The sequence below is a fragment of the Mobula hypostoma genome, chromosome 11 (assembly GCF_963921235.1).
Source record: "Mobula hypostoma chromosome 11, sMobHyp1.1, whole genome shotgun sequence".
Taxonomy (NCBI): Eukaryota; Metazoa; Chordata; class Chondrichthyes; order Myliobatiformes; family Myliobatidae; genus Mobula; species Mobula hypostoma.
Window position 1 is genome coordinate 17,712,236 of NC_086107.1, and position 24,973 is coordinate 17,737,208.

At 39.8% G+C, this 24,973-nt stretch overlaps 1 protein-coding gene across 12 annotated transcripts in view; it reads left to right on the forward strand.

Moving 5' to 3' along the window:
• Positions 1-24,973, forward strand: part of nav2a (neuron navigator 2a) — a 1,052,051-nt gene that overhangs the window by 968,873 nt on the left and 58,205 nt on the right. For all 12 annotated transcript variants that reach the window (XM_063061719.1, XM_063061711.1, XM_063061712.1 and 9 more), the window contains 2 exons: positions 8,052-8,075; positions 10,132-10,206. In XM_063061719.1, coding sequence (XP_062917789.1) covers positions 8,052-8,075; positions 10,132-10,206 — 99 coding nt within the window. The remainder of the gene's footprint in view (positions 1-8,051; positions 8,076-10,131; positions 10,207-24,973) is intronic.

Consider the following 24,973-nt stretch of genomic DNA (forward strand, 5'->3'; position numbering starts at 1 on the left):
TTTACTTTAACTAATTCATGGTATGAAGGAGTTATATGAGGAAAGGTGGAACAAATTGAGACTAGAGTAAAGATCATAACAAGGAGCCAGGTGATCTTATTGAAACGTAAGGTTCTGAGAGGATTTAGTAGGATAAGTGGAGTGAGGATGTTTTCTCTTGGCACGTTTGAAATATAGAATTAGACAGGATAACGTGAAGCTAAAAGTGTCACCCATTTAAGATGAGGAGGATTTTCTTCTCTGGTAATTGTGAGTCTTGTTAATTCTCAACCTCAAGAGCTGTGGGGGCTGTCAATAAGTATACTGAAGGCTGAGGGAGAGAGATTTTTTGATTTAGGAGTTATGGGCATCAGGTTTACAAGTGGATTAGAGAGTTGAATCTGAAGTGAACTGATGCAATAATTGGCAAGGCAATTTCTTCTTCTAGGGGACACAAGAGACTGCAGTTTTTAGAATTTGCAGCTGAAAAAACACTGAAGGAAGTTAGGGTGTCAAGCAGCACCTGTGGAGGGCAAGTCCGGAAGATCCAAATGTTGACAGTTTCTTTCCCTCAAACGATGCTGCTTAACCCACTGATGTCCTCTAACAGATTTCCCCCCTTCTTTTAAAAGTGATAGTGATATAGAAATTTCAGCAGGTGGAATTTATGCGATACAGTTTTATGAAAAATCCAATGGATAAATGGGAATGGGTACTTCTTGCACTTGTGGTCCATTTGCAGACTATTATTCTGGATTATGTGTACATGTGATAGGCTTTCACATGTTGCAACAACCATTTCAGCATTAATTGTATAAAAGGCTTTGCACAGATGAATCCTATCACTGGCCCCAGGTTCACACGCCGTATTAAATGCTAACTAGAGGGTTGAAGCATACTTTGCCTTTGTTCCTGAAGGCCTCATACATAATGGAGCATTGCTGCGAAGGGGCTTTGTACTCACCAGGCACTGTCCTCCTACATAGTGAGGCTTTGATAAAGTATTGAGTAAGGCACGGAGTAAATTCTCGTTCAATTTGTTAGAATTAGTTTCTTTGGAGAGGGTGCAGAAGAGGTTTACCAGGATGTTGCCTGATTTAGAGGGCATGTGCTATCACGAGAGACTGGACAAATTTGCGTTATTTTCTCTGGAGTTGTGTAGGCTGATGGGGGGATCTGGTAGAGAGGCTGGACGAACTTGGGTTGTTCCCTCTGGAACAGTGGAAGCTGGGGGTGGGGGGGGGTTGGAATCTGATAGAGGTTTACAAGACTATGACAGGCATGGGCAGAGTGGTCAGAGAGTATCTGTTTCCCAGGGTAGAAATGTCTAATACCAGAGGGCATGCATTGAAGGTGGGGTAGGTTCAAGGGGGATGTGAAGGGTAAGTTTTTTACTCAGAGAGTCATGGATGCCTGGCATGAACTGCCTGGTATGGAGGTACAGGCAAATACATCGGAGGCTTTTCAGAGATGTTTGCATAGGCTCATGGATGTGAGGAAGATGGAGGGATATGGACTTGATGTGGGTAATGTCTGGGTGTTTTTTGATTTGCTATTTAGCTGGTTCGGCACAATATTCTGGGCTGAATACAGTGGCATGCAAAAGTTTGGGCACCCCTGGTCAAAATTTCTGTTACTGTGAATAGTTAAGTGAGTCTCCAAAAATCATAAAGTTAAAGATGAAACATTCTTTTCAAAATTTTAAGTAAGGTTAGTATATTATTTTTGTTTGGTACAATTTTAGAGTGGGATAAAAGGAAAAGAGCACCACGCAGAAGTTTGGGCACCCCAAAAGATTTGAGCCATCAGATAACTTTTGCCAAGGTCTCAGACCCTAATTAGCTTGTTAGGGCTATGGCTTGTTCACAATCATCATTAGGAAGGCCAGGTGATGCAAATTTCAAAACTTTATAAATACCCTGACCCCTCAAACCTTGTCCCAACAATCAGCAGCCATGGGCTCTAAGCAGCTGCCGAGCACGGAGAAGGTTATAAGAAGATAGCAAAGCGTTTTCAGGTAGCTGTTTCCTCAGTTCATAATGTAATTAAGAAATGGCAGTTAACAGGAACGGTGGTGGTCAAGTTGAGGTCTGGAAGACCAAGAAAACTTTCCAAGAGAACTGCTCATAGGATTGCTAGAAAGGCAAATCAAAACCCCATTTGACTGCAAAAGACATTCTGGAAGTTTTGGCAGACTCTGGAGTGGTGGTGCACTGTTCTACTGTGTAACGAGACCTGCACAAATATGACCATCATGGAAGAGTCATCAGAAGAAAACTTTTCCTGCATCCTCACCGCAAAATTCAGCATCAGAAGTTTGCAAAGGAACATCTAAACAAACCTGATGCATTTTGGAAACAAGTCCTGTGGACTGATAAAGTTAAAGTAGAACTTTTTGGCCGCAATGAGCAAAGGTATGTTTGGAGAAGAAAGGGTGCAGAATTTCATGAGAAGAATCCCTTTCCAACTGTTAAGCTCGGGGGTGGATCGATCATGCTTTGGGCTTGTGTTGCAGCCAGTGGCACGGGGAACATTTCACTGGTAGAGGGAAGAATGAATTCAATTAAATACCAGCAAATTCTGGAAGCAAACATCACACCGTCTGTAAAAAAGCTGAATATGAAAAGAGGATGGCTTCTACAACAGGATAATGATCCTAAGCACACCTCAAAATCCACAATGGACTACCTCAAGAGGCGCAAGCTGAAGGTTTTGTCATGGCCCTCTCAGTCCCCCGGCCTAAACATCATCGAAAATCTGTGGATAGACCTCAAAAGAGCAGTGCATGCAAGATGGCCCAAGAATCTCACAGAACTAGAAGCCTTTTGCAAGGAAGAATGGGTGAAAATCCCCCAAACAAGAATTGAAAGACTCTTAGCTGGCTACAGAAAGTGTTTACAAGCTGTGATACTTGCCAAAGGGGGTGTTACTAAGTACTGACCATGCAGGGTGCCCAAACTTTTGCTTCGGGCTCTTTTCCATTTTGTTATTTTGAAACTGTAAAAGATGGAAATAAAAAAGTAATCTTGCTTAAAATATTAAAGAAATGTGTATCTTTAACTTTATGCCTTTTGGAAATCAGGTCATCTTTTACTCACTTAACTATTCACAGTAACAGAAATTTTGACCAGGGGTGCCCAAACTTTTGCATGCCACTGTATATATTATACCTGAACTGAAGGAAGTTCACAGGTGAGTGCAATGCCTTTTGCAGGTAGACTCATTAGCTGGAATTTTGAACATGACCAGTAACGATTAGTATGCTGTTAAATTGTCATTGTCTGAAAAGTGATACTTGTTTTTTATTCTCTTTTGAAACAAATGTATTATTATTGCCAAGTACCTAAAGGTATTTTGGGTGATATTTAGAAAAAATAATCGGATCAGGGTGTGTGCAAGTTTTGTAATAGTCTAGTTGGTACATGACCACGATAATGAGTATTTTTTGGAATCCTCATACAAGTTACAATGGGCATTTACACTACACTTTGTTTTAATGACTTATTTATATAGGGTATAGGGTCTTTTTTCAATCTTTAGGAGTGGAACTATGTGTGCTGCAAAGCAAGTAGCCCTTATTTCTACCAGAATTCTATGAAAGTTACCTAGAAGTTGTTACTTGGCAGAGTTCGAGATATAGTCTTACCAGTGTGCTAATCTAATGGAATCACTTACAATTTGATAAATGTTCCTGTGGTAATAAGCTAAAAAGACCAAGGGAACACTTCCCAGTCAATGTTCATCCCACAGTGAAATATTGGGATAAACAGATTATCCATCCACTTATACCATTACTGTATAGAATTGGGTTGTTGCATAACAACCTATACAATAGTCATTACTTATGCAACAGACATTAATCTTCATTGTCTCTGACGCTCTGATATCCTGAAGTTGTTTATATACCTGCATGTTTGTTTTTCACTTATCTTCCAAGAGAAGATGGGTTAATAAACTTAATAGAGAAGTATATCTGGCATTCAAAGCACAGTTTGATAAATGATCTTGTAATTGGGAACCAGTTTTGTTGTACAATTGCTTTAAAGCAATAATATTGACAGCGGCGGCTTCCTTAGTGGTTGTACTGGTTTTATACTGATGTTTCTTTTCAAGCTCCTCTCATTCTTAAAACCCACTTCTGTTCTTGACCCTCATTGCCAGTGAACTAGCAACCACCGATTTCACAACCCCAGGCCCCATACTGGTTGAAATAAAAATGATTTCCCTTCACCAGTTATTCTTCTGTTGCTGTTATTTCACGGCCTACTGCACAATTCCCACCCTCCAGTCCTTCCACCTCGTAAACTCTGATGTCTTCATCAGTCTCCCTTTCCTTTCCAACGTGACTGAAGGTATCTATCCTAAATCTGAGTTCAGCAGTGCATCATCTTTGTGAAATTTTCTCTAGTTGGGTTTCAAGCCCTGACACATCAGTTGTGGTCTTAACCGAAGTTTCAACACTGTCCTTCAACTGGACTTATTATCCTCCTTTGCCCTGTCAATTTCTGAAAAGGAGTTACGGTAATCCTTTCTCTCACTGCACCTTTGAGGTTCAGCTCAGTAGTACATCCAGTTCTTAAGACCATAAGGTAAAGGAGCAGAATTAGTCCATCTTGGTCCATCGAGTCTGCTCCGCCAGTTCATCATGCTGGTCCATTTCCCTCTCAGCCCCGATTTCCTGCCTTCTCCCCGTATCCATTCAGTCATAAGTATAGCATATCCAAATTGTTACTATTTCTCAGGGCTTTGTTTTGGACTCTCTCCTCTTCGTCTACAAACAGTTCTTCTGAATGGAGACAGCAGCCAGCCTGACCACACCACCTCTCTGACTACTGCCTGGGCACTTTCAGGCTGCTTGTATGTCATGCAGTCTTGGATGGCTACGGTTTTCTGCAGCCAAATACTAATTTCCCTGCATTAAACTTCATCTGCCAGTCCATTAATATTCTCCTGCAATTTGTCACTGTCCACTGTGCTGCTCACTCTGCTACCAAGTTTAAAATCATTTGCAAATTTACAAATTGTGACTTGTGCCCCCAATTAATATTAATATATACCAAAACTGGCAATGGCCCTAACTCATATCCTCAGGGAATGTTCGTCTGTCAAACAACTATTCGCCACAACCATCTGTTATCTGTTAGTTAACTTCATATCCAGGCGATCGATGTTCCTTTCATGCGATGTGCATAATTTGGAGCAAGAGCAAACTGCACAGCCCTTGACCTTGCTCCACCATTCAAAAGGTCATGGTTAATCTGATCTTGACTAGCTCCACTTGCTGTGTGTTTTACATGAACCTTAACAACCGTATAGAGCAAAAATTCATCTCTGCCTTGAATGTATTCAGTGATCTCTTAGGAGAGTCCAACAACTCACGACTCTCTAAAAGATGAAAATCTTCCTCATCTCTGCCTTATATGGGCAACTGTTTACTCTGAAACAGCCTCCTGGTTCAATAATCCATATGAAGTGAAACACCCTAGACTATAAGATACAGGAGCAGAATTAGGCCACTCGGCCTGTCAAGTCTTCTCCACCATTTAATCATGGTGAATCCATTTCCCTTATTCCCCTATTCTCTTGCTTTCTCCCCATAACCTTTCATGCCTTGACTAATCAAGAACCTATCAACCTTAAATGCACCCAGTAACCTGGCCTCTAACAACCACTGATTCTCTGTCTTCTGACTAAAGGTATTTCTCATCATCTCTGTTCTAAATTGATGTCCCTCTATTTTGAGGCTGTACCCTCTTGTCCTAGACTTCTTCACCAAAGGAAACATCCTCTTCCCATCCACCCTCTGAGGATCTACCCTGTAAAACACCTCAGAATCTAATAATTTCAAGTTATTGTACGACTTAAGTGCAATATGTCACAGAGAAGGGCATAAAACTGATGAACAACAACATTTTGAAAATATATTTCTAAGTAACGGTATTAGCTGCCATCCGTCGTGGTACCAGATGAGGTACTTTTCACATCTCAACTCTGTTGACTGTTCAGTGGTGACCTGGGAAGGGACCTGGAGTTCTCTACATATTAATTCCAGCAGAAGCATGCTGTTGTTGTATAGAACTCCAATGTGCATTCAGAAGTCTCACATCATCTTTTTCATGTGGGCACCCCACATATTAGATTGCAATTTTAATTTTCACATCATTAGACACTTGAACTCAGTTTGAGTGTCTGGGCAAATTAATTGATACATTTTTAAAATGTTTTCCTGTGCCTTCAGCCATTCCAAATGGGAACATGTATGATGGTGGATTATGTGGTAATGCAATTCGGCAAAATTCTTTCAGATCAGTTTGATTCATGTGCATTGAAATTGGAATGCATTGAAGCAACCAAGATTTGGGAGGGGGGGGGGAGGTCGAGATTCTTGTCCTTTACATCCTTTAGAAGGAGGCCAATAAGTGGTTTTTAAAGGCTAAATTAAAACTCCAGTAATCTGAGTTAACAGTAGCAAAGCAAACTCTTCTTTTTGTGTGTTCTTCATTGTACTCCTGGGTGTCTGGGTAAGAGAAAAAAAATATAAGCTTGATATCAGGGAAAGGGGAAAGAGATAGTGCCCTTGCACTGTCCACTAAAACTGGTTTACGGAGACCGTGGAAGGTTATAATGGGATTTTTACTGAACTCAAACACATCAGCGACATTAGTTTTTTGCTGCCCGCCATCAGAACTGATTGCCCAAAGGCCATAATTCAATTTGACTGGTTTTTCCTCATCATTCAGCAGGAGCAGATGACAGCACCATTACACTGAGCTTGAGGGAATATTGCATTTGTCTCCCCTCTTCCATTGACCCATTGTTTAACCACATGGAGAAATTGACTTTGATCACTCAAAAGAATGAACACCTCTGCTGCCAGTGTAATTATGTCAAGCTCTTTAGAAGTTGAACAACCGTGCAACATGGAAACAAACCCTTCATCGACAATGTCCATGCCAACTATCAAGCAGCCGTGACATTGAATCCACAATGCTAGGGATGATTACATTATTGAAATTTGAGCTGCTATAAAATCAGAGACGAGAGCATACTTTAATTAGAACATAAGACAACAAGACATAGGAGCAAAATTAGGCCATAAGACCCATCATGTCAGCTCTGCCATTCCATCATGGCTAATTTATTATCCTGCTCAACTCCATTCTCCAGCCTCTCCCCGTAATCTTTGGCACCTTGACTAATCAAGACACTATGAACCTTCGCCTTAAATATATCCCAATGACTTGACCTCCACTGCCGCCTGTGGCAATGAATTCCACAGATTCACCACCTTTTAGCTAAAAAAAAATCCTCATCATCTTCTAGTTGGAGGCTGTGCCCTCTGGTCCTGGACTCCCCACTATAGGAAACATCCTCTCCACATTCACTCTATTTAGGCCTTTCAATATTCGAGAGGTTTCAATGATATTCCACCTTATTTTTCGAAACTCCAACAAGTACAGCCCTAGACCCATCAAATGTGTATAGTTAGAGATGCATACAATCTGGAAGAATGTATAAAGCTGATAACTTTAATGTACAGGATTTGTGAACGAAGGGTGAATTCCTGGGAGCTGAAGATTGCCAATAAGTGAAAACGTGCATCATTATTGCTTTTTAGCCAAACACAGGCCAGTCCTGATGAAGAGTCTCAGCTGAAAATGTTGACTATTTACTCTTTTCCTTAGATGTTGCCTGGCCTGCTCGCTTCCTCCAGCATTTTGTGTGTATTACTTTGAATTCCAGCATCCGCAGATTTTCTCTTATTTGTGACAGGGCAAAGGAAACCAGAGAAGTCACTTTTTTGAGTAACACACATGAAATGCTGGAGGAGCTCAGAAGGTCAGGCAGCATCTATTGAAAAGAGTAGACAGTCAACGTTTCGGGTTGAGGTCCTTCATCGTTTAGTCATTGCTAAATCAAACCTAGTAAAGGAATAAGTTACTGAATTAACTCCACAAATGTAGCAAAATCACTTTTCCAAAATTTAAATACTCCTCACTGGACAGTGTTTTTTATATTTGCATTTCTTGGGGAAAAGAGTAACCTCTTTTTTTTTTCTTGTTTTATTTTAGCCAGAGGAAAAGTCGCAGTCAGAGGTAAGATAACTTTAAATATAATTCAAACATTTGAAATTGATCGTTAAATATTGATTGTTCATGATGCAGAATGAAACTTGGAACTGCATCCAGATGCATGAACTGGGTCAGTGCACACAATTTACATGAGGTAGCTCCTATGTTTTGTAAATGCTTTCATAAAATACAAGAAATCAATAAAAAACAGAGTCATTGTTTATGTGGATTAAAAAAGATATTTTGCATAAAATATTACTTGAGAAAAATATGGTTAAGGTGCTCTTTGAAATTGAAAGTATTTAACTATATGAGTAAGTAAATGGAAAAGACATAGGACAGAGCTGGGTTTAAAGGAGATTTCCTGGATTGTGGAGAGAAGTTCACATCCTGTACCTTAAGTGAACAGTTGCTCATTATGCAAATAAATTATCTTGGTTTGATAATTATTGAATAATTATCAATTAAATTCATGGAAATGAGGGTTCCCTTGTAAATGGACACAGAAAGAAATATAGCCATGAATGAAGTAAACAGAACTCTGTGCGTGTGTGTATGTGTGTGTGCAAGCACGTACACGGGCATACTGTGGCAATGGAAGCAAAATTAAGGAGATCGTTATCAACTTACGGAGGACCTAGTCAGGACCCTTTGGGTATTACATGATTTCAGACGGAGACCCACATCCATGATATTATTATTTCTGAATGGATCTTCCACCAAATGCCTGCAGATCACTTACTCACATCATTACTGGCAGTAGCTTTAGCTACCATGTCCTAAGCTGTGGAATTCTCTCACTAAACCTCTTCACTTCACTTCCTTCTTCAAATGAGAGAAAGTCATTTGTCCTAATTCAGCATGGCATTGCTGTGAAGTTGCTGGGGACGTTTTTGTAAAGCCAAGAGGTAAAATAAAAGGCTGTTGCTAATATTGTGTATGGATTATAGAACAATATAGCACAGGAACAGGCCCTTCAGCCCTCCATGTTTCTGCTGACCATGATACCTGTACATCTGTTTGCATATGGTCTGTATCCTTTCTTCGTCTTCTCATTGCTCACCAGGGTCCCACCATTTATTGAATAGTTGTAGATGTCACATGGTTAGAAAAGTTTTGAGGTCATGAACATGTTCCATTTTAGATTCACAGAATGTTAGCAAGACTGAAACTTGTAATTGTTGCAAGACATTGAAATGTTTTCTTTAGTTGGGTTAAGTTTGCTTCACCCGAACTTGACTTGATAAAGATCTTTCATGTTTTAGAAACATAGAAAACCTACAGCACAATACAGGCCCTTTGGCCCACAAAGCTGTGCTGAACATGTACTTACTTTAGAAATTGCCAAGGGTTACGCATAGCCCTCTATTTTTCTAAGCTCCATGTACTTATCCAGGAGTCTCTTATCGTATCCGCCTCCAGCACTTTCCACAACAGCCCATTCCACACACTTTCAAAAATTATGACACTAAAAACCGTAACAGTAATAGGTTGCAACACACACAGATTGCTGGAAGAACTCACTGGAAATCCAAAGCAACATACACAAAATGCTGGAGGAACTCAGGAAGGAAATTGCCTTTTAAACTTACAGGGAGTATAGGCCATCAACTCAGTGATAGGATATTTGAGGGTGTAGACTTGAAATCAGCAGCATAAAGGAGAGAGAAAAAAGCAGAGTAGAAAAGTGGATGGGAATCATATTCATAATTTATTTTAGTAAAAAAATAGTTGATTGAAACACTAATCTGTGGAACCAACAAGAGAGTTGATTACACTATGTCTCATGTGGTGTAAGCGTTGCTTGAAGTTGATGGATTCAACGTCCTATTGCAGGTGTCACAGAACTGCGGTGTACATCTATTTTAGATATGTTGAATTTTCAGTGCAGGATCTTAACACAGTTCAACTAACTTTAAATCTTCTCTGTTAATGAAAAATATTATGCATTTAGGGATGCAGAGTTAAACAAAAGTTCAGCAATGATTTCACTAAGCGTCTCCAGTAGTTGAATAGTTTACTCTTGTTCCATTTTTCCTGTCTTCAAGTTTGCAAGTTTTTTTTTGCTATCGGTTTGTAGATCCGCAAACTTCGCCGAGAGCTGGATGTTTCCCAAGAGAAAGTAGCAGCATTGACAACGCAGTTGTCTGCCAATGTAAGTAAGCATTATGAGGGGTGAATGGGGAAGGGCCAAGTGATTTAATGCAGATTTCATTAACAATAACACTTAGACTAACTGAGCATTTGTCTTCTCTGTTACACTTTTACACCCCAAAGGGAATGCGATAACTTAAAATGTTAATGCTGAGCAGTAGTAATTTTACTCATTTTGCAAGATTTGATTCCTCTCATCTTCAAGCTCATGAATGCAGGTTTGAATCCATATGGTAATTTTGTTATTGGTAGAAATTGCTATTTTATATGATCTTCAGTTTCATTCATTTTATTGATTGATTTTAATCATTCTGTTTTTTGCAAAGTGATATTCTGATAAAAATTCCAAATATTTCAGAACACAGTGAGAAGTAGTTTAAAGCACACAGAAAATGCTTCCGGTTGAAGATCGAAGTTTGCACCTTCATTCAAATTGACTGTTATCTAACTTGACTTTCTTCAGAAATCTGTTCAATATACAGTGGAATGCAAAAGTTTGGGCACCCCGGTCAAAATTTCTGTTACTGTGAATAGCTAAGCGAGTAAAAGATGACCTGATTTCCAAAACGCATAAAGTTAACGATGACACATTTCTTTACTATTTTAAGCAAGATTACTTTTTTATTTCAGGGGACTGTGAGGGCCATGGCAAAACCTTCAGCTTGCCCCTCTTGAGGTAGTCCATTGTGGATTTTGAGTTGTGTTTAGGATCATTATTCTGTTGTAGAAGCCATCCTCTTTTCACCTTCAGCTTTTTTACAGATGGTGTGATGTTTGCTTCCAGAATTTGCTGATATTTAATTGAATTTATTCTTCCCTCTACCAGTGAAATGTTCCTTGTGCCACTGGCTACAACACAAGCCCAAAGCATGATCGATCCACCCCCGTGCTTAACAGTTGGAGAGGTGTTCTTTTCATGAAATTCTGCACCCTTTTTTCTCCAAACATACCTTTGTTCATTGCGGCCAAAAATTTCTATTTTAACTTCATCAGTCCACAGGACTTGTTTCCAAAATGCATCAGGCTTGTTTAGATGTTCCTTTGAACTTTTTGAACATTTCACTTGTAGAGGAAAGAATGAATTCAATTAAATAACATCAAATTCTGGAAGCAAACATCACACCGTCTGGAAAAAAAGTTGACGGTGTAAAGCGGATGGCTTCTACAAACAGGTTAATGATCCTAAACACATCTCAAAATCCACAGTGGACTACCTGAAGAGGCACAAGCTGAAGGTTTTGCCATGGCCCTCAGTCCCCCGAAATAAACATCATCGAAAATCTGTGGATAGACCTCAAAAGAGCATTGCATGCAAGACAGCCCAAGAATCTCCCAGAACTAGAAGCTTTTTGCAAAGAAGAATGGGTGAGAATCCCCCAAACAAGAATTGAAAGACTCTTAGCTGGCTACAAGAAGTGTTTACAAACTGTGATACTTGCCAAAGGGGGTGTTACTAAGTACTGACCATGCAGGGTGCCCAAACTTTTGCTTCAGGCCCTTTTCCTTTTTTGTTATTTTGAAACTGTAAAAGATGTAAATAAAAATGTAATCTTGCTTAAAATATTAAAGAAATGTGTCATCTTTAACTTTATGCCTTTTGGAAATCAGGTCATCTCTTACTCGCTTAGCTATTCACAGTAATGGAAATTTTGACCAGGGGTGCCACTATACAGTACTGTGCAAAAGGTTTGGCACACATATGTAGCTAGGGTGCATAAGACTTTTGCACAGTACAGTATTTGTCAATGTGCAGTGGAAAGCAAGTTTGCAAATCTGGTGAGAGCAAAAGACAAACAACAGGAATTCTGCAGATGCTGGAAATTCAAGCAACACACATCAAAGTTGCTGGTGAACGCAGCAGGCCAGGCAGCATCTATAGGAAGAGGCGCACTCGACGTTTCAGGCCGAGACCCTTCGTCAGGACTAACTGAAGGAAGAGTGAGTAAGGGATTTGAAAGCTGGAGGGGGAGGGGGAGATGCAAAATGATAGGAGAAGACAGGAGGGGGAGGGATGGAGCCGAGAGCTGGACAGGTGATAGGCAGAAGGGGATACGAGAGGATCATGGGACAGGAGGTCCGGGAAGAAAGACGGGGGGGGGGGGTGACCCAGAGGATGGGCAAGACGTATATTCAGAGGGACAAAGGGAGAAAAAGGAGAGCAAAAGATATTGGGTATGTTGGGTGGGGAGGGGGTGTTGGTTATGGGGTGGCACAGGCTCAGACACACCCAGCCCTGAGACACCAGGCAAGGTCATTTGATTCCAAACGATCGACTTATTGATCATTACAGAATGTCTCTCTGGTGCTTCTCACTCCCTCCCCTCTCCCTCTCCCTCTCCCTTTCACTTTTCCCAACCGTGATTCCCCTCTCCCTGCCCCCTTCCCACTCTTGGCCCACAACAGAGTCACATATCAGAATCAGGTTTACCATCACTCACATATGTCATGAAATTTGTTTTTTTTTATGTAGCAGCAGTACAATGCATTGCATAAAATTATTACAGTACTGTGCAAAAGTCTTAGGCACCCCAGCTATACATATATATATATATGTGTGTGTGTGTGTGTGTGTGTGTGTGTGCCTAAAAAGTTTGCACAGTACTCTAAATATATGATATTTCAGTGCACAGTTTGGCAAAACGTAGGAATCACAGTCCTCTCTTTGACAAGAGACGTTACTGTTCTGATGTTTGACTCCTTATTGCCTATTGCATCTAAATTTTCTGTTTCACATGTTGAATGTGAAGAAGAGCCTGAGTCATTTGACTCTTTGCTGATCCTTGTTCCATTATGAGGACACTCTGGCCCTTCTTCTGATAGCAACAATAAATCAGGATTTTGCTTGTTTTCGTGATGTACTAAGGTAAAGTCTCATGGCCCATAATGTAGAACATTGATGTGGTTGAAAATAGTAGTTGGCAAAACTAAATAAGTCACCAACTAGTGATTAGCTGACACTGGTTTGGAGTTTTATAAAGTCTGTGGATTATGTAAAGAAGACAAGAGTTAAAAATTGGCAAAAAGTTCTATACTTACAAAATCATAGTAAGATATGGCACAGAGGTGATTCACTGGGTCCGCACCACCCACCAGCCAGCCATTTTATACTTATCCTACGTTAATCCTATTTTTTGATCTACTCACATTCTCTTCAATTCACTTCAGATTCTAATACCCACCGACTCACTGGTGGCAATTTACAGCTGCCAAAAATCTGCACGGTCCCAAAAAAGAACTTGCAAACTCCACAGACAGCTCCCAAGGCCAAAAATGAACCTGTGACCTTGATATTGTAGGGCAGCAACTCTATCAATTGTGCCACAGGGTCATTCTGAGCAAAAATTATCTTAATGTAAGAGAGGGCATGATGAAATATTGTTTCATCTGCTGATGGTGTTGAAACTTTCCAATGCCTTACAGACCAAACAAAAACCAGAACAAAAATACAACAGGCCATGCACTGTTGTTTTCGTTAATACCATATCTATAATCACATGCTTTCCTGTCTTGGTATCTTTGATTCAGTATGTAAAACCTTCACCAGATGATATCTTAATGTTTTTCCAAAACAGTGGTGCTGCTTCAAATAAAATAATTCGAGTATTTGTCATCATTTTGTTGAACTGATTTACAGGATATGATTGTCACTGGCAAGGTCATAAAAGCTTAGAATAAATATTGGTAAGTTTGTAAATGGATGAGTGTAACTTTATAATAGGATTTTGAAATTTATTTTAAGTCGTTAGCTAGCTTTTTCTCAAAAAATTCTGAGTTGTGACTTTTAAAGTAGGATTCAGAATATTTAATTTGAGTTATATAATTATGGGTATAATAACCAAAGTGATCCTGAAAACTTTGTTTTAAGAAAGTGTACAATCCTTGCAGTCAAAAAGCACCAGCTTCCCATCACCATAGGTTCTGCAGATAGCAGGGTTATAGGCCAAATTTTCAACTGATTCCACGTTTAGAAAATATTTGAACAAGCAGTGTTACTTTTTCAAAGCTAACTAAAGAAAAGGGAGTAAGTGAGAGGATAGGTAAATAGGGAAGTGAGAATTTTCAATCGGATGAAAGAAAATAAAAGTAGTCAATTGATACAGAAAAACAATTTCATGAACATTATGAAACATGAGTTATCTAACAGCTTAAAATCAAATCATCTAACACTGTTCATTTCAGTTGAAAATGGACTTTTCCAAGTGAAACACAATAATCACCTTTTCCAAACCATTTTGTGTCTCTGTGGAAATTAGATTATGCACTTCCCAATATAAATCACCCTTGCATGACATTTGCTATTGCTTCACAGGTAGAGTCCATGTTACCCGTTTTTGGGTACTTCCATGACAACTGCATTATACTATCACTTCTTTTCCACTGAGGTAAATTTTATTGTGTACTTATATCCCCCTCTTCCCTGTGTCTCCAGCTAACGATGAATCTCAGGATCTAGTCCCAATATCGCAATCCCGATCTCTCTCGTGCCACAATCTCTCTAGGATCCAATCACTTTTCCCACACCTTCTCACCAGACTCCAAACACCATGCAGTGGAACCTTACCACTTCACCTTAGCCTCATTTGGGCCTGTTGTCTGTCAGCCACCTCCTGCCCTTTGCCCCTCAATGTTACGATCAACTTGTTGTGCTGCAGTCAAGTGGAACATGCAAAAGAAGTCCAAGCCTTGGCTCAGTGAAACTGATTATTGGCACATGATGCAACAATATTTTGCATGGCATGTTACTTTCTGCACCAGCATGGAAAAGGAATAAAAAGAAGAAAGAATGATCAAAATGAAAAATAAATAATTATAAGCAGGAAAATGAGATTTTCAAACAGAATATTGTGTTGCTTAATCCAGATGAGTTTCTTGAAATACTGAGGCCAAAAGGGAATTAAGGTGTGATTTATTAAGTGTATAGAACTATGAAGGGATGAAAAAACAGAAAGAAATAGAAGGTCTAGATTAGATATAGGATCAGATGTCATTGATTTAAGATTAGAGAGCAGCGGGTTATTTTTCATGAAAGTTATGAAGCTGTTAAGTGTTGATGGTTAATCGACCAGGTGTGCGTTAAGTCCAAGGAAACAGCCCCAAAGGGATGTGAAACACAGCAAATTACTGCACGAGATTATGGCTTGAGTGGGAAATCAATGAGAACACATGATGTTCAAAACAACGAACTTCCTCTTCTTTGTAACTTCTGTGCAAAGGTGCAGTTTGTCTGGCAGAAGCGGTAAAGAAGGAGAATAAAGCTGATGAGGTACATTTGGTAGTCTGACCAGGCCCTTTATAAATTCACTAAAGTTTAGCTCTATGCAGGTATAGATATACAACCCACAAGGCAAAACATTTGAGGTTGAATCTTACTAGAGTTTAATATTTTATTTTTTTTTTCCTTGTTATGCTTCTCAGCAAATAAAGCTTTTTGTTTGACTGCTTACACTTGTTCTGCACAAAGATTTGATGTAGTTATTGAGTTGATATTTTCACTTGCCCCTAGATCTGTTATTATTTGCAGACTTAAGCATGTTAACCTATCATTGTGCAAATGTGTAAGTATTATGTTCCAAACTGATATTCCTGGATACCTCACTACATATTCCATTCAGCTCTAAATTCTAGAGTTCAGCATTTATATTGTATTTTCGATTATTGCTGATGTTAGTCATCCATTTCAGGTAAGTAGGCCCACAGCTTGAAGTCTAATAATTCTGTTGCTGACCCATTGTAGTTCATAAACTGTAAGAACACTCATTTCAATAAGTCAACTCTGGTCTTATAGTTCTCAACTAAAGAATGAAAATAATGCATACTTGGGCAAAGGATTATGGGAGTAACATAATGGAAATTCACGTGTCTGTTAAAAATAAAGGGATCTGGGAAAAAGTGATATTAGGGTTGATAAAGTGCAGTTTGGCATCAGTTTATAACCACAGTCACTAAAGTTTTACTAAATTTATTTCCCTCAGTCTTGTATTGGTGAAAATATAAAATAAAATAGGCTGTAAGTGGGAATGTTGAAATTAAATACTTGAAGTATTTCTTCATGTCAATTTCATACAAGGAATGGGGGACAAGAGTAAGTCATTGTTCAGCTGATGGCACCTTGGCTAGAGGAGATGTTTTGCGTTGTATACATTTCCTGAGAAGGGCCTGTTATTTTAGGATGGGCTTTGTTCTTGATCATTATTCCTCTTCTGATTCCCTGGGGGAACCCTTGGCAAGCATAGTCTTAGAAGTAGAAGGTGTTGAAAGCATTGGTCCATCTGAATTACTTCTGTTGTATGCTATATCAACCTGTTTTCAATTTGTTTCTCACCTCCTGATATTTCCTAAGTAGTCAAATTCAAGCTTGGAATGAACATGGGTATTGTGGATCTTCAGGATTTGTTTTCTGTTTTAATGTTCACGTTTAGGTGGCTCTGGCCAATTAAAACAGAGCAAAAAAAAACCTAGTGCAATGTCCAGTATACATTCCATGGCCATTTTATTCACCATCATTATTATGCACTATGTTGTATGACATGCGGGATCATGGTCTCTTGACCATGATTATTCTTGGCAAATATTTCTAGAGAAGTGGTTTACCATTGCCTTCTTTTGGGCGGTGTCTTTACAAGACGGGTGACCCCAGCCATTATCAATATTTTTCAGAGATTGTCTGCCTGGCATCAGTTGTCGCATAACCAGGACTTGTGATATGTACCAGCTGCTCATAGGACCATCCACCACCTGCTCCTGTGGCTTCATGTGACCCTTATCTGGGGGCTAGGCAGGTGCTACACGTTGCCTAAGGGTGACCTGTAGGCTAGCGGAGGGAAGGAGAACTATACACCTCCTTTGGTAGAGACATATCTCCACCCTAGTTACCTAGTAAAATGGCCACTAAGTGTATGTTTGTGGTCTTCTGCTGTAGCCCATCCACGTCAAGGTACAGCGTGCTGTGCATTCAGAAATTCTCTTCTTCAGACCACTGTTGTAATGTGTGGCTATTTGAGTTATTGTCACCTTTCCTGTCAGCTGAACCAGACTGGCCATTCTGCTCTGATCTCTCTCAAGGTGATTGCCCACTCACTGGTTCTTTTTAATTTCTCGCACCGTTCTCTGTAAACTCAAGAGACAGTTGTGCATGAAAATCCCAGGAAATCAGCAGTTTCTGAGATACTCAAATCACCCGACAATCATTCCACTGTCACAATCACTTAGATTGCACTTCTTCCTTATTCTGATGTTTGGGCTGAACAACAACTAAACCTCTTGACCATGTCTGCATGCTTTTATGTATTGAATTGCTGCCACATGATTGACTGTTTAGATATTTACAGTAACGAGCAGGTGTACCTAATAAAGTGGCCCTTGGGTGTAAGCTGAGGTACGCAGCACTGGGCACAATAACTTGTTAATGTCAGAATTCTGAGGAAGAGGAGGAGAAAATAATTTGGCTTTGGCTGCTATTCACTCTGCTGATGTTGCTTTTGAACACACCTTGGGGGTGAGATCAGAATTGGCTGCATTCTTTGATAGTTGCCACAGCCAAATATTGCTTGATATCCACCATTCAGACCGACAGGGATATGTGGACACCAGGCTAAAGCCCTGGAGCGCTGAGTCATTCTTGGAATCACGCCTAGTGTGACTCAGCTTTTGAAAGCAGAATGTCACGGGTTGAAAAGTCATACGGGAATTGTTATGAGTAAAGAGATTTGCTCTGCCAGGATGTTCAGTGGTTTCTTATGTTGATGATATCTGTCTTTCAAATTGCATATCTATCTGCACAAGAAGACTAATTCAAACCAGTTAAACCAGCGAATGTTGTTTTCCTTCCATGGAACATGTTGGTTTTGAGTTCATTTATTATCTTAAGTCACGGTACAAAGTGCTTGCCAATATAACATGTTTGGTATCTAATGTTTAAAAAGTACGGGAGACACTAAGATGAATGATAACAACTTTTGACTTGGTTACAAAGCAGCATTATAATATCAGTGTCTGAATCAGGACAAAATGTGTTGATTCTTGCCAAAAAAAAATTGCGCCAATATCTGTTCCCTTCTATTATTGACTGTTTTACCCAATTATTTGGTTCAAAAACAATTTCATGGCAAGTTTGGTTTGCATAACTTGGCTAACAATAACTTGGAGTGATACCCCTCCCTCCCTCATTAGTGAGAGGGAGAGAGAGCCTGTGGGATGGCAAAGTGTTGGGATGGACAGTGTTTTTTTTAATGGACTCTAGTTCATTGTCTCTTTGGGGCTTTGCTACTGTTTGCATGGTGGGTGGTGCGGGGGCTTTCTGTTGCTGAGGCAGGTGGGGGAGGGGGAGAGTTGATGCTTTGCAGCGGCTTCTGAGTGGATGTCTGGGAAGAGTAAGAATTTCAGGTTGTATACTGTGTACATTCCCCGATATTAAATGGATCCATTGAACCATTATTCTCATCTCAGAGGTAGCAGTCTGCCCTCTAGTTCGTAGTTCACTCTCTGAATAAGGCTGACCGTTTGCTCACAAGATTATGTTGTGTTAATTTCAGTGAGATGCATTTCCATGCCTGATATTTTCCATATAAACATTTGATGTCAGCTATATAATGTCACAATAAGGATGTGCGTGAGGAAGGTTATAATAAATTATTTGCAATTGACATGAAAATTGGTCATATTATTGATAATGAATAAGGTGGTCTTCAGCTATTGAACAATATTGCTGAGCTGGTGAGATGAATAGAGCAGTCGGCAAATAGAATTTAATACTAGCAAACAGCAGGTGATGACTTTTGGGCAGACAAATAAAGCTAGGAGAGATATAATCCAGTCACAAACTCAAGAAAATCTGCAGATGCTGGAAATCCGAGCAACACACACAAAATGCTGGAGGAACTCAGCAGGCCAAGCAACATCAATATTAAAGAGTACAGTTGACGTTTTGGGCCGAGATGTGGGAGAGATATAATGAGACCTAGAACCCCAAGATTATTGAAGAACAGATGGATCTGGGTGGCATAACCAAGCATCCGTGAAGACAACAACAGGTTGAAGTATGATTTCTTAACCCCATATGTCAAACCCACTCTCATTAACCATGGCATTGTACAATGGTACAGTGGCAACACAGGGGAACACAAATACCGGAATCCAGAGAAACTCAAAGCATTCAGCAGGCGAGACAGCATCTCTGGAAGGAAGTGGACAGACCAGGTTTTAAGTCCGGAACTTTTGTCTGGTATAAAGCAAGAATATGGTCACAGTTCAGGTCACAGCATTATTGGGGTAGGTGTTTTTCACACTGCAGAGGAGATTCATCGGGCTGTTACCTGGGATAGAACATTTCAGTCATGAGGAAACCTGGATATAGCAGGTTTATTTTCCTTAGAGTCCAGAGACCTAAATCAGGCCATAATTGTGCAGAAAATGTGCCACTTTTTGTCATAGCAGAAATGACATCTTGACTCAGAAGGCATACATTTTAAAGTAAGAGTGAAGAGATTTAGAGAAGAATTGAGGGAGACATTTTTCAGAGCATAATTTGAAGTCTGAAACACACTGAGGATGTGGTAGGTGCAGATACTTATGTAGCACTTATTTAAATGAATGAAGCATCTTGGCATAGAAGGCTGTGAGTGTGGGGAAATGGGATGAGTACGGAGAGGTATTTGATGCCACATGGACACACTATGCTTGAAAAGCCTGTTGTATGACTATGTAAAAATCTGTAAGCATGCTCAGATCATAACTAATGCATATGTGTCATGAGGCTCTATAGTAAGTTACCCTTGCTCCTCAAACTCATTGTCATTCTGGGCCTCCAAATGAATCGTCCTTTCTGGATGAGCAAACAAAGGGGTATATTTTATTTCCAATTTAACACTAAGAGTGTCAAACCAGCAGAGGTCATCTTCCAGATTAATTAAAAACCCATTTTACACCTCATTCCATTTCTGTGACCAAGCTTTTGCCAGAGAAATGTCAACAAAGTTAATTGAATTTCTTGACAGACCAAAAAAAAACATTACCTGCTGAGGAAAAAAGTGACAATTAGAACATGCTGCACACCATTGAATCTGTTTTACTGGAAAGAATTGCTATTCATGTGCTTCCATAAGTCAAAGGGCAACTGCGTCCGTCAGAGGTTAAGAAATTTGTGAATGATTTAGTATATCTGAATTAGCAGCTGTGCAAATATAGTATTCCAGGTTTCAATTTCTGGCTTCCTCCACCATAGCTTCAGGAATTGTCTGTTCCCACCTGTGCTGGTGTTAAGTGAAGCCAAGCATGCTGTTTCACATCAAAAAAACACCAATTACAGACATTTCGCATTGTGTTACAATTTAATTGGAATTGTCATACTTTCAGAGATACTCGCTAACCTTTTCTTTTGTCTGCTATTTTGCAAACTGCCTCCATTTCTGACAAGATTAAAATAATTATTAAATTGTTTTGTCTAATGTGCAAGAAGTTAGTTCGAGTCTTGGCCAAGTATTAAAACTAATTAAGTTTATGTCTGTTTTAGAAAGATGACTCAGATAAGAGGATAACAAAGGGTTTTCTCCCACATCTCGCAGACATGTGAAAAGCATCCTGGAAGAATTCAATCCCCCTAAATTGCAGGGCTTTGTTTTCCTTCTCAAAAGACAAACTACAACCAAAATCGTGTAATTTAAACATTTCAAATTAATTTGGCTTCATTCCACTAATAGTTGAAATGGTGAGCCTGTTCATTAGCAAACAAAGGGAAGTCCTCTCATCTCCAGCTCCGAAGGACTGGCTAGAGAAGCTGAAGTCTCATTGGAGTCCACACAATGGTTTTGCTTCACAAGGGTTCTCTCTTGGTCTCTGTGTAACATTAGAAATATCTAATTAATTTGGCTTAATTCCAATAATGGTTGAAATGGTGAGCTGCTTAATTAGCAGACCTCGGAAAGTTCTCTCATCTCCATGTCTGAGACACTGGTTAGAGGTTCTTCGTTGGTCTTGTCTCACAGGTCCAGCAACCTGCGTTCTCTCCTGCCGTCTGGTGTGCATGCACATTCTCCCGCTGACTGCATGGCTTTCCCTGTGTACTCTGGTTTTCTCGCACATCTCACGGATATGTGGCTTGATCAATTAATTTGGCCACTGTAAGTTGTTCTTGTTGTGTGTGTGAGTTAGAATTGGGGGTAATTGAAGAGAATGTAGGGAGAATTAAGTAGGATGAGCCTAAGATTGATGGAAATTGGTGCCGATGATCATCACAGACTCATTGGACTGAAGGACTTGATTTTGTGCTGTGAACTTACATTGGCCAAATTCTTTAGTGAGACTGCTTAATTTTTTTTTCTTACTTTCACTTGTGAATAAGGTCATAAATTTGTGTGTTTAACTGGTAAATGGCCTTAAGTCCCCGGTGGTAAATTGTTAGCATAATGATTGATAGGTTTTAATTGCCAAGTTTAAATCATTGCTTTGCCAGCATCTGTGAAACTGTTTTGTGTTACCAGAGAGGTTAGAGAGTGCTTCCTATCACCCGCATCCTGGTGCTGTTTTTGTATATTTGATCCTCTGGGTTCTGCCTGAAGGAATTTGACAATGCCTGGAGCCCTGTCTGTTTAAATCGGAACCTTTTTGTCTGTGTGTGTTTGGATACAGAGGGGGGCTGGGTTGGGGTGCACCCACTAAGGGAGAGTTACAGAGAAGGAGGTTGTGAAATTTCAACTCACCTGATTCTGAAGGGAGCCTGTCAGGAGAACAGAACACTCCTGTATAACTTGGAGGAGAGCAATCTGAGTGGGATTTTTGTGAGTGAAGTTTTCAGTAACTTTAAGAAATCGTTCCACAGCAAGCTCTTCAGACTGAATCTGAAACTCTTTGGTTAGACCTACTAGAGATGATGTTACAAGCAGCATGAATTCTTTAGTACGATGTGCTTTCAGTTAACTCTTTGGTGTTAAGCTACCAGGTGGAATTGAAATGTCCTTCGTAAGCTCCGCTAGTAACCCTGCCAGTATGCTGCCCTGGCCCAGCCTGAACCATTACCCCTCAGTGCACAGAAGGACCACTCAGAAATCAGATCCCAGCAGCAGGCTCTATTCTTCTGAGCAGTACAATGGAAGTTACAGCCTTTCAGAAGAGCATCTAACTCTGTATTCATTTACAGAAATGAATGAGGTGGGACTATTTATTTAACATGAACTGATTTGTCTATTGTCTGTGTACTGTTATTTTCCAGAGTGAAATGCTGTCTATTTGTTTCTTAATGAGGTAATTTATTAGTTGCAGGAGTTATTCAATAACCATGTAGATTGGTCTTTCATTGTGTTTGCTAAGTTTTCTGAAGGAAGGAATAAAAAGCCAATTGTTAGGAGTGCTTTTTTAATATTCCACTGCTGCTGTTTAGAATCTTCCCCAGAGATTTCTGGAAGAATCTTCAAGAAGTGTAATTTGTAACTGTTGCTTTAATGAAAACTGCGCACTGGGTAAATAAACAAATTCAGTACCATTATTTTGCGGTTTCAAGTATTAGGCAGTCAAAATTCTTGCAGCAATGAAGGATCAACAGTTCAGCAGTGTGCCCCAGACTAAACAAGAAATTGTATTAGACCATAGAATTCCTAAGAGTGTTGCTCTAACGTGGCTTATTTAGTGATAAATCACTGTGAAAATGCTTTTATTTGACTTGGAGAGGAAGTAATTTCAAAAGAATTCCAACGCATAGTCTTGCGGATAATAGTTTACAGTATAACGCTAAAGCTAAAAGAGGGACAGGTTAGCTGAGGAGGAACATTGACATGAATTCAGCAATATTATTGGGACTGCTTAAAGGAAGAGATGGTGTCACTTGTGTGACTGAGGTAATGGGTGCCAGATGGATGTGGCTTAAAGAAACTGGGGCAAGGAGGGAGGCACGGGAGAACAAAACACATGAAAAAGTGCTATTGGAATAGGTTTATTGTTGTCACATGTACAATACAGTCTTACATACTGTTCATAACGACAAAAATCGTTACACAGTCCAATGAAGTAGAACAAGGTAAAACAAAATGGTAACAATGCTAAATAATAGTTTAAGGTATCATGGCAGCATAGGGGCTAGCGTAACACTATTACAGCACCATAGATCCGAGTTCACTTCCGCCACAGTCTGTAAGGAGTTTGCACGTTCTCCCCATGACCACATGGGTTTCCTGTGGGCGCTCCCGTTTCCTCCCACTTTCCAAAGACACATAGTTTAGTAGGTTAGTTGTTGTTCAGATGGGTGTAATTGGGCGGAGTGGGCTTGTTGGGTCAAAAGGGCCTGTTCCTGTACTGTATCTCTAAACAAAAATAAAAGTGCAGAATAAAGGGTATAAACTACAGAGGAAAGTGCATTGTAGGTAAACAATAAAGGACAAGATGATAATGAGGTAGATTATGAGGACGAGAGTCCATTTTATCATAGAAGAGCTCAGTTCAAGAGACTGATAACAACAGAATGTTGGAAGAACTCAGCAGATCAGACTGCATCTATGGAGGCAGATGAACAGTCACTGTTTCAAGCTGAGATGAGGAAGGAAGAGGGCAGAAAGCAGATTGAAATGATGGGAGGAGGGGGAGGAGCACAAGCTGGCAGTTGACAGGAATAACATTTGTTCTGGTACAAAGGCCATTAAAACGTGAATGGAGACGTGTTACGATAACAGTGCCAGAGTAGTCACTTTCCCACTGCTTCTGCGCTGCATATGGAACTTCCATTATCCAGGATAATACCTTTTCCAACCGTTAATGACAGCAAATTACCACGGAAATGAAGATTCATGGCTTACTTTCCAGTCCTTGTTGAAAGCAGTTTAACCCACAAGCTAGCAAGTAGATTACTCCCGTAGACAGACACAGGTGCTGATGTATGAACCTGTTTTAAAAAAAAACATTAGGTAGCTGAGGAGGAGAGTTGGATTTAAAACGATGCTGACTATATTTTAATTTACATTAACTTTTGATGTACAGCATGATAAAAGTAATAGTTATTATTCTTCATACATGACTGACGGAGGGACTATTGAATGTTCATGTCCCTCCCTTGATTTAACATCTAGTTAGGTTGACATTTCAGTGGATTATATTGGGAGTGATATTTCTTATTTTGTTTTTGGAATGTGATTTGCTGGTGTGGTTAATGTTTATTCCTGTCCTTAATTATTCGAGAGAAGTAGGGGGTCACCTTCTTGAATTGCTGCAGTCTTTCAAATGATGATACTCTCACTAAACTGTTGGTTAAGGTGTTCAGGATTTGAGTTGGCAGTAAGGGAGAAATGCTGATTTATCAGCAGATTGTGTTAGTTGGAGGGGACCTCGCCAGTGGTGGTGCTCCCATACATCAGCTGCTCTTGTCCTTGTTGGTAATTATCAAGAGTTTAGAAATTGCTATCAATGAAACCTTAGTAAGTCATGAAGGGTACTTTGTAAATGCGGTGGACAGCTGTTTAAACAGAACTGCTGTTGTCATTAATATCTTTGTGCAACAATGATCTCCTTTGTGGTTCGCTGTTCGATATTGAGTTGTTTCAGTCATCTTTATTCTCTGGAGAGTAGGAGAATGAGGAGAGATTTGATAGAGGTATAAAAAAATTATGAGTGGCGTGGATAAGGCAAATGCAAGCAAGCTTCCCACTAAGGTTGGGTGAGATTAGAACTAGAAGTCATGGGTTAGAGGTGAAAGATAAAATGTTTAAGGGGGAAAACTTCTTCACTCCACATGTTGAGAGTGTGTAACCAGCTGCCAACAGAAGTTGATGGATTCGGGTTCAATTTCAACTTTT